Genomic DNA, 11,077 nt, shown 5'->3' on the forward strand with positions numbered 1-11,077 from the left:
AGTGGAAAAACTGCCCAACGGCTTGGAGAGGGCAGTACACACGAGGTTCAGGAAAGCCGACAATTGTCTTAGAGGCTGTGGCATCAGAAGATCTTTGGATATGGCACGCATTTTTCGGATTACCAGGTACCCTTAACGATATCAATGTTCTTGGTCGGTCTCCTATTTTTGATGACATTATAAAAGGTCGAGCACCTAAAGTTAAATTCAAGGTCAACAACCACACTTACCGTATGGCGTACTACCTTACTGACGGAATTTATCCGAATTGGTCGACATTTATCCAATCTATCCCACTTCCTCAAGGTGATAAAGCAGAGCTGTTTGCTAAACATCAAGAATCCACCAGAAAAGATGTCGAACGAGCTTTTGGGGTATTGCAAGCGAGGTTTGCAATAGTCAAAAACCCAGGCCGACTATGGGACAAAGAAAAGTTAGGGAAGATTATGAGATGTTGTATCATATTGCACAATATGATTGTGGAGAACGAACGAGACAAATACAGTCTAACTGATACTTCTCAGTTCGAGTCAGGAGAGTCGAGCAGAGGTTCGAAGGTCTCAAGGCGAGAAAGTTTGCATTCCACTAACATGCTAGGCATGCGCAATGAAGTTCGAGATTCAGGAAAACATGAACGTTTGAAAGCTGATTTAGTTGAAAATGTATGGTAAACATTTGGAAACGATCAATAATCTTTGTATGTTCATCAATTATCAATGTAATGAATAAATTTTATTTAAAAAATTTATTGCATAATATTTTATTCATGTTTTCAAAATAATTTCAAAACTAAAAAAAAATTAAAAAATATATTATTTAATTCCTGTGAACCCCTTCTCAGGTTCACTAATGCAGAAGCACAATACCAAGAGGTTCAACACTATTCATGATCCCACCTAAAAAATATTAAAAAAATCCTATGAACCCCAAAGAGGGGTTCACTAATGTGGATGCTCTAAGACTCAAGAGATGGATAACATTAACAACACACGCCACTCGGACATCGTTTAAATCTCTCGTTCGTGACTACTAAATTAGTTTATTTAAACATTCACATGAAATCTCATCAACATGTTTGATATCAAAACCCGTTTTAGTATTTTAAGTCCTTGGCAGAGAGGTATGCTGTTTTGCTTTAGGTTCTGTATTCTTTGCCACTCCATTAAAGCTGCATCGTGCATTATACACGTGGAATTTAGTAGACTATTATTGGACCTAAGCAGATCACATCTCTTCAAATTGTGGCGCGTGGGGAGCACAAGTTATTGATATGCCTCGTCGGCGTCCACCACCATGCATTATCACCGCGGTTTTTTATATACTAACGAAGAAGAAGAAGAAGAAGAAGAAGAAACCAACTTACTTTTGATATCTTAACGCACTACTACTCTCTATATCCTTTTTAGTTTCAGGAAGAGAGTTTATTACTTTGCAATGGAGCAAACCAAGAAGCTGAAAGCTTCTACTGAGTTCTCCTTATCTGATGAATCCTCAGCTTCTTCTACTTCTTCTATAAGGTTTTGAGGCTTGAAAATGTATTTCAAGATGTATAGTTTCAAGTTTTTTTCGTAGTTTCATTTGTTTTTTTCCTCTTCAGCCCTGCGAAAATGGTGGAAGTGAAGAAGGAGCCATTTTCTTCCTTTAAGAAGGCAGACCGAGAAAGAGGGGAAAAAAGAAAGATAGAAGAAAAAAGAAGCTATTGTTCTCCCAGACGCGCATACCGAGGCGCCGCTTCCATCTCCATCTCACGACGCCGGCGGCGGTTTAGCTCGCCGGCGTCGCCGTCGTCCTTTCTCTTTAGCCATGGTTCGTGTCAACGTCGCTCGCCTCCAGTCAGTCCTCGTCCTAGCCGTCTTTGCGTCTCGTTTCCTTTTCATCGGAGCTGCTTATGGGTCGTGGAGTTTGGTTCCAAGAGTCACCCTGAAGACCACCAGCGACTATGTCATCAACTCCTCTGACTCCCACTGCTGCTTCTCTGACCTCTGTGTCCCCTACCGTGGCAGCTCTTCCACAAGCTTCCTCAGATCTGAGATTCAGCTCCTCCTTTCCCTGCCGTCGCTCCATCCATCCTCCTTCGCCGGCGACCCGCTTCACCTCATGCCAGAGCATAGACCTCAACTCACGAGCTCTCCCCTTTTAGATCCGGAAAGGCTTGAGTCAAAATCCTCTCTTCTTGATGCTCTGTTCAAGGTTCCCGAGACCACTACTCCAGATCCGGATTATCACTGTCGTCTAAGCCCGAGCTCCATCCCGACAGGGCCTTCTCTCGACGGCCCTCCTTGTCTCTCCGGCGAGTCATGTGCTTCACTTCCGGTCTGTCTCGCCGGTAGACCGGATGACTCTGGTGAGCTTAATGTTTCAACGTATGACGCACGCTGCTTCTCCGTCGACAAAACTCCTTTCGACTCCGGTAAAAACCAATATGGATCTGTTGACTACGGGTCTCCTCCGACGCAAGCCACCACCACCACTCCCCACATAGTCGTGATGCTCTTTACTCTCCGGTTGGAGATGGTTTCTACTATCTCCGATGAATCTTTTGCGTCCGGTCCGCGACTGTTACCTGGTCCCATCAAGCCCTTTGTTCGCCTCCAACCTCGATGTCGCACCTCCTTCAACACCGCCGAGACTCTACAGGGCTCCAACCATCTTTTGGACTTTGGTTTGTTCGCAGAATCTTCCGTTGAGAAGTTTTCGTTCAAAGTGACGACCCCTCCAAAGATTGGTTTCAGATTTGATATGTTTCTAGTCAACTGCCGCAGCGTCTCAGTTATCTATTGTGTAAGAGTGTGGATTCGCCTGATTTTCTCGCTACTATGTCACTGCTGCGTTTCCATCACATTACGCCGTCTCAAGCATCGACGGTTCTTCACAGAGGTGACTTCTCACCCCTTTCCTCACTTCCGATACTATTGTGCAAGAGTGTGGATGCGCCAGATCTTCACGCTACTATGTCTCCGCTGCGCCTCTATCACAATACGCCGTCTCAAGCATCGACGGTTCTTCACAGATTCGGTTCTACAATCCCCTTCCTTTTCCCTCATCGCAAGAGCTACCGTGCAAGAGTGTGGTTTCGCTAGTTCTGATTGCTACAATAACATCGCTGCGTCTCCATTACATTATGCCGTCTCAAGCATCGACGGTTCTTCACAGTGCGACCCTTTCCTCGGAGCTGCAATCGTCTACGGAGGTTCTCAGACTTCTTGTTATCAAAACCCGTTGGTTGGGTTCTTCAACGTCGATTTCGACTTTTTTGCGTTCTTTCGAATGCAGGCTTTAGGATTACAAGTGAAGCTTCTCTATGGGTCTCTTCTCTCCTTAGCCACATCTATCCTTCGCTATGTTTTAATTGTTTCCGTTTATCTGTTTACCGTCGAGGATCACTCCGGTTGTAATCGACTTAGCCCATGGGGCGTTTAGTTTAATATAAGCATTTGGTGTTCAAAAAAAAAAAGAAGGCAGACCGAGAGAGGATCCGTAGAGATAAGCTCAATGAACAGTTTCTTGAGCTCGGAAATGCACTTGGTATATATTTATATCAACATGAAGAACATAGATTTTTCAACTTTTATTAACTCCTTTGTCTTAAGCTGAGACTAATGGTTTGCTTGCAGATCCCAATAGGCCAAAGAGTGACAAAGCCTCAATTCTCATCGACACATTACAAACCCTGAAAGATTTAATGACTCAAGTTGATAGACTAAAGGCTGAGCATGTCACACTTTCTCAAGAGTCTCGTGAGGTACTGATGATGATTAATTTAACTTCTCCAATGCTCTTATTATTGTTAGTTTCTACTTGGTTTCATCATCTTTCACTTGTTTTGAACGCAGCTAATTCAAGAGAAAAGCGAGCTGAAAGAGGAGAAAACATCTCTTAAATCCGACATTGATATTCTTAATGCTCAATATCAACATAAAATCAGAACCATGGTCCCATGGATTCCACATTACACTTATCCTGTCCCTCTAGTTGCAATAACACAGGGTCCAGTCTCCACTCTGCCTTTTCCACTCTATGATACTCGAAATCCTGCACCTTTACCTAGCCCATGCTCTACCTTTATGCCCTGTTCAGCCGAACAAAAAGATGATGCTGGTTTAGAGCTTGAGCTTAAAATCCATGCCTCTTCTTCAGGTCAAGAGGTGAGTGGTTTCTTCAGTAGTTTTGACTAGTAAGATCTTTCTGTGCTGTGAACATTGTATATAGTTCAGGGACTGACATAAGTTGCTTCCATGCAGGATGTTTATGGTAAAGAAAAGAAAGGAAACTTGACAAACACTGCAAGCTCATCTAATAGTTACTCATCATCTCAAGCTGTTTCAGATGGTGTAATGTAAATAACATTTTCAAGTCATAAACTCTGTAATTCCCAGCCAAGTGAAATTCTGTGAACTATGTGTAGATATGTATTTTATCATCACAAGCAAATAAAAAGTACAAAAATCATTTTCTCCGACCGTTTCCTAGTTCCTACAGAAGAATGAGAGCTATAACATTTTAGCATAGAAACCATTTACTTCTCCCTTTGCAACGTACTATGTTATGACTAATGTTATAGCAAGACACCAAGCATGTTGTGAGAAACATTTCCATGGGTGATTCTCAGTATCCAATATACAAATCACATCTAATTTAGCCTCTATACAATTTTCTTGATTTGATAGCAAAAAAAAAAAAAAACAGATGCTGACTACTATAAACAATGTTTTCTGTATATGAGAGGCAATAAAATATTCATGTTTCTATTTTTTTTGTAAGTGTTAAGTAATTTACATCTTTCTAGAAAGCTGGTAACCAGGAGGGCTTTTGACAGTTCTTGGCTTGAGGCTTGCAGATCTCAAGAGTCTGCGAAACTCATGGATGCTGATTCTCCCATCTTCATCAATGTCAGCTTCTTCAAGAAGTGGTTCTATGGAGCCTTTCAAACCCGTTTGCTACAAGAGTAGAAAATTAATAAAAAAGTAATGAAAAATTGAGGGGAATATAAGAAGTATGAGACTGACCAATCTTAGTTCCTCTGGTGTTATAAACCCATCTCTGTCTACGTCAAACTTTTCAAATGCTGCCCTTGACCTCTGCTCCCACTTGTCAGAGTCATGCTCCTCTAGTTGATTCACGTGCAAAGTAGCCACCACAAACTCAGTGAAGTCCACTAAACCATCAGTATTGCTATCAATCTGCAAAGACAGATGGATTTTTTTGATTATTACAAAAAAAAACCGTGGAGGCGGCTAGTGAGCAGACTTACTGCTTGAAGAATCTCAGCTACTCTTGCATCCTTCAGCTTCCAAGGAAGATCTTTCGCAAGAGCCTGTGAAAATATGATCAATGAGCAGGGGCGGAGGCAGATATTTTTTTTGTTGGGGGCATGAGTAAAGTTAGTTGATGGATTAGAAGTATATTTGATCAAAACAATGGGGGCATATTGAATTTATTGAGAGATTTACATGGAATTTTAAAAAGTTGTTGGGGGCAAATGCCCCCCTCTCACACAATGTGGCTCCGCCACTGTCAATGAGTTTATGCACTTGTGCTTTGAATCGCTTACTTGTGTTGCAAGTTTTGTTTTCTTCTTACCTGCCTCATCTCCTCAAGGCTAATGGAACCGTTCTTGTCAATGTCAATCGCATCAAACTGGTCTCTGAGATCATCCAGCTCATCTTCATCAATTGTCGTCGCTAGAGCCTTTCAAAAACACATTTCAGTTAAAGTAACAACTCATATGAAACACAATCTTTTTCTTCTTGATTATTACCTTCAGAGCTATCTGCTTAAGGCGGCTGAACTTCACAAACTGACGCATGTTTTCAAGAACAGATATGTCTATTGGAATCTCGGAGGCCTCTCCTCCTTCTCTCACCCATGAGTGTGCTGCAAAACACCAAACAACCAAATCCAAAAGATCAGTAGATATAACCAAAAACAATGTCTATGATGAATCACATACATAGTGCTTGAGCTGCTGTTAACCGTGCTCTCGGCTCCTTTACTAATAACTTCTTCACAAAATCTTTGGCACCGTCGCTAATGGTTGGCCACGGGGTTGTTTCGAAGTCAGGTTTCTTTCTCATGACCTTTTGTTTTCATGTTAAGTATGAAAAAAGCATGTTAAAAACTTCCATGAACATTAGATTGGTTTGTTTTTTTTTAAAAAGAAAATTACTATACCTCATTGAATATCCCATTTTGTGTCTTATCCCAAAAGGGTCTTCTTCCACAGAGAAGAATGTAAGTTATGACACCTATACTCCAAACATCTGATTCAGGTCCTGACCTACGTTTCAACACTTCAGGTGCAACGTAATAAGCACTTCCTACTATGTCCTGGAACTTCATTCCTGCCATATTTTTCACAAAGTCATATCTATAGATCAGATCATCATGATGAGAAGAGACAAGAGTTGAAACACTTGAAACATGTACCAGGCTTTATGAAATCTGACAAACCGAAGTCTGTAGCCTTTAGAGACGAATTTTCTTCTGTTGATTTGAACAGAAAGTTCTGTGGGGGAAAGGAAAAAACTCAGACACTTTCATTATGAATCTGTAACTTTGAGGCATCAGATCAAACCCATACCTACCTCTGGCTTCATATCACGGTGAACTAGACCACGTAAATGACACTCGGCTGCAACTTTCAACATTTGTCTCACCACAACCGCCGCATCTTTCTCGGTGTAACGGCTATCTTTCCTGGTAAACATATTACATATACACATAAATTAATTTGAGGTTATTCCTAAGCGTTCTTGTTAACACAAACTATTATTATTCTTACTTTGATAATATTCGATCTAGCAGTTCACCACCTTCACATAACCTAAGAGAAGAAAAATCCATCAGATTCTTGTAGTACAAGAAACAGAATGATGATGAAAGAGAGACAGACTTGAGGCTTACTCCATCACTATATAAACATAGTTTTTGTCTTCAAACACATTGTGAAACCCAACCACATTCTCATGCCCACCTAAAGCTTGTAGTATCTTAACCTCTCGCTTCACATCTTCGATTTCAATCGGTTGAGTCATCTGCGCACAAACCATAATCTAATTAAAACTGAGCTTACTTGGCCGTCAAGCATCAAAATTATTTTGGTATCCAAATAGACTATGTGAATCCAAAAATATTTTTACCTTGGCCTTGTCTATTCTCTTGACGGCTACACGATCCTCGTTGTTGTTGTCGGTAGCAGCGTATGTAAAACCAAACTGGCCGTGTCCGAGCAATTTCCCGATGGTGTATCTATTATCGAAATCCCTGGCATATCCAAAATCGATGCGCTTACCAAATAGAGTCCCTCCTACGTGCCTCCACTGGATCTTGTTATTCTTCGTCTTCTTCTTGTTTTGATTACAAACCTTCTCTCTCCCTTTCCCCTGAGATTGCGGTTTAGGTATATCTGGAGGTGGATTAGGGTTTGAATGATTGGTTCCATGTCTGGTGGCCTTAGGTGAAGAGAAACAGAGACCCATGATGCTCTTAGAGCGTAGGTTTCGGGTCTCTAATGGATGATAAGTTCACACAAATGCCAGATTGAAAATTGAGCGAGATGGAGAGACAGATTGAGACATGGAAGGAAGAAAGGTTGGCTCATTAAACATCACACCTGTCACAAGTTTTCTATCTTTGTTACCTGGTAGACACTTTTTAGAAACAAAAGAAACAGAAACCGTGACAGCAAATTGCGTAGATAACGATCTATATAGCTTGCGATACACGGGAACGAACCACTTAATTTGACAGCCATTAGAACTAAATTATTTTCTTCCATTTGCCTTTCATTTCAGTTATTGTTAAAAATCATAATATACACTTACCATTAAAGATTAGCTAACTATTTACAAAACCTAACCACTTCAAACTCAAATTCAGTAAGTTTAGGAAAAAGAAAATAAATCTAAATTCTATCACCGGAAGCTTGATAGGTGACTAACTTGGCCTTGTAACTACGCATCTCATATCATACTTACCTTACAAAATCAACTCTTTTGTAATATTCTCTAAAGGTTTGTATGTATTATATTTGTTCTATACATGGTCGAAGGTATAAAAATATGAGTAATCAGTTTTCAAAGCATAGAATCTCAATTCAGTTTAAGATTACAAAATTCAACTTTTCAGATATTTACATTTATGTTTAGTATTTAAAATAGAGAAATTCTTCGGATAGTTCTTTTTAGTTTATTTTAGTTTATTTTCACAAAATAGCTTCAATGAAAAAAATGACTAAAATAAGTTTTATTAAAGAGTAAAAATATATTTTTACTCTAGGGTTAACTAATCTACACTTATGGTTTAGAGTTAAAGGGTGGAGTTCTAGAGATAGAGTTTTAAATTTTTTAAAACAAATATTAAAATATTTTAAATAAAAAGGGTTATTTTGGTTTTTTCTTTCCCATAAATTATTTTTGCGACAAAAACTTAAAAATGACTATTTGAGAGAATTGTCCTTTAAAATGCCACGTTTAAACCACATTAAATACATATATACAATCAAATTAGTCTCATACAATCAAACTGTGTGGTTAGTTAGGTTCCCGATATATATCCACGTTGATGTCTTCTACTGTCTGGGCACTGAACCCAACTATAAGACTCATTCAACAACAAATAATAGATATGATCATTGCCGTTAACACGTATCTAAATTTATCCATATAGGTAATTTGTGTTGGTTAAGTCAAGAGTAGAAAAGTGGGTTGATGATGATGATGAATCGGATGTGGCGTAAGGAAGAACGTGAGGGATCATGTATATCTAAGTTATAACCACAACAGAGACGCCAATTGACAGCTAAGTGTTGTCCCATTATTCCACCTGATTAATTCTCTCACTGTCTCCTGCTCCTTTGTCCCTACACACACCATCTCTTATTTTTGTTTTCTTTCTTGATAGGTTAAATTCTATAAATACGACAAAATCACATCTTCTACATTAATTTGGGGTTTAGTTTTTACTTTTCTTCTCTATTCTCTTTTCACAAATAGTATCACTTTTAACGTTTTTCATATAAGATACAAATTCAATTCTATCTCTCCCCTATTTAATGTTTCAGTTGAAGCCAAACTCGTAAACCTATTTTTCAATTTGTCGACAGAAAGATCGTCTTTCATATTTATTTCTATTTGTCGTTGTTTCTTGAAATATCTTAGAAAATCTTTGAAACAAAACAAATCAAATCTTTTTTAAAAAACTTGAAACTTGAAAGCAAATTTGAAGAAACTAAATAATGTATATAAAATAACGTCTTCCGTTGTAACTTTACTATTCGAACCGATCAATGATTAATCAGACTTATTTCACATTTCTCCTAGTTTTTTCATTTGTTCATCTGATTTTCCATACAATAGTATATTTATTTGTCGAATGTGGAGATGTACCGCATGTACATATATATATATACACATATATATGCTATATTTCAAATTTTGAACTAACATGTTTAAAGAGTTCATATTTTTAAATCCTAAACCCAAATGTTAGGATATTTTGATTGAAGGTATTGTGTTTGTTTGAATAAACAGAAAAAAATATTGGCTACTTCTTAATTAATCATATGGTCATACGTACCCTCAGATCAGATGTTACAGAAGTTGTTTTGGTTACTTATCACACATTTAGATGTTCTAGTTGATGTTTCTACGAAAAGCTTAGCTTGTGCATCTCTAAAATAAATGTTCTACAGATACAAACAAATAACTTTTAAAAAAGTTCACCTGATATTTTTAAGTCACTGATGACAAAATAGTGTAGATGCTGCCAATATATGAGTCCTTTTCAATCACTTTTTAATTTATATACACGATACTGGGGTTAATACCACGGAAAGTTTGTAATTAACTAGACTGGAATATTCACAAAGCCAAAGATGAAAAATGTTTGATGATTCTGATTGATTCATCACATTTAAATGAACAGAGAAAGCTGAAAAAAAAAATGCTGCACAGAAAAGGAAAAGAAGTACGTGGAACTTACATGAATTTGATACTATCAATTAAACAAAAAAAAATAGGCTCCATCCCAAGTATTTGTTTTCATTTTCAAACTTTCACATGGGAGAAATTTATTATATTTCTTATCTATATCTTTATATTTTCCATACATTTATTTATTATATACATAAAATGTGAATCTATTATTAAAAACGTTTTATAGCATTCAAGAAAACCTAACTAACAAAAACTACTAAACCAAGCCGGATTTTAACCAAAACCTACCATAAATCATAAAACAATATAAGGTGGTTTTCCGAATGGGACTAAAATTTGGGATGACCGACATTTCAGATTACAATTCAGATCGTCACCAGGTATAACTGTCATATAAACCATGCTATACCCTCAAACAAAATTTGTTCTCAACTTAAACCAAGAAAAATATAGAACCACCGAACTACAATCATTTTGTGTAAATTAAGTGTTGATATCTCTAGTTGTAAAAAAGTTGATATCGCTGTAATTTATTCGTTTTCAATCTGCAGTTGTGACAAAACGAATATCTAATATGTTCTTTGATTTATATGTATATATAGTAGTTGTAATGAAATTGGAAGTTTCAGTAGAGACAAATCTGATGAATAGTGTATATGAAGGGGAAGAGAAAACGGGCAATACTTGTATTGTTTTGTAGAGTTATGTCTAGATAAAGACACAAAAGGGAGACAATGTAGGGAAATGCTATACTAGGTCCCTACAAGAGTTTCAATTTTATTTTGTATGAATTTTTCACATTATATATATATATATATATATATTTCCCTATTTCCATTATGGCCTTGTCTCTAAATTTGCCCTTATTTCCTACATACCGCGTGATATTTGCTTTCAAAATACCATTACAAAATGAAAACATTTTTAATTATGCTTTTCTTTGTAGGAAGTTTATAGAGAACTAGTTCTGAGTTCAATTCTCTATGCTATATTAATCTCGGACTATTAGGTTTATATGTGTCATATCCAGAATGGGCTTGTAAAGAATAACAAACCTTGTAAATAGTTAGATTTTCAGTGATTGATAGTCAATCATTTATTCTTATATGTTTATATTTATGCGATTTTTTTAGGTTGACGGT

The 11,077-nt window shown here is 37.5% G+C and overlaps 2 protein-coding genes across 2 annotated transcripts; one reads left to right on the forward strand and one right to left on the reverse strand.

Annotated features, from left to right (window-relative positions):
• The first annotated feature begins 1,020 nt into the window (after positions 1-1,020).
• LOC106377906 (transcription factor bHLH11) lies at positions 1,021-4,459 on the forward strand. Its single transcript, XM_048767012.1, has 6 exons — positions 1,021-1,517; positions 1,598-1,649; positions 3,459-3,525; positions 3,615-3,742; positions 3,834-4,145; positions 4,242-4,459. The coding sequence occupies exons 1-6, from the start codon at positions 1,435-1,437 to the stop codon at positions 4,338-4,340; spliced, it is 741 nt and encodes a 246-aa protein (XP_048622969.1). The 5' UTR covers positions 1,021-1,434; the 3' UTR covers positions 4,341-4,459.
• Positions 4,460-4,772: 313 nt separating this feature from the next.
• LOC106377915 (calcium-dependent protein kinase 18) lies at positions 4,773-7,478 on the reverse strand. Its single transcript, NM_001316137.1, is given in 12 exon segments — positions 4,773-4,937; positions 5,007-5,180; positions 5,252-5,314; positions 5,581-5,688; positions 5,759-5,874; positions 5,951-6,077; positions 6,172-6,341; positions 6,427-6,505; positions 6,585-6,696; positions 6,782-6,823; positions 6,904-7,034; positions 7,140-7,478. Coding segments are annotated over 12 exon segments (1,626 nt in total).
• Positions 7,479-11,077: the final 3,599 nt, after the last annotated feature.

Source organism: Brassica napus, chromosome A3 (assembly GCF_020379485.1).
Source record: "Brassica napus cultivar Da-Ae chromosome A3, Da-Ae, whole genome shotgun sequence".
In the NCBI taxonomy this organism is placed as follows: domain Eukaryota; kingdom Viridiplantae; phylum Streptophyta; class Magnoliopsida; order Brassicales; family Brassicaceae; genus Brassica; species Brassica napus.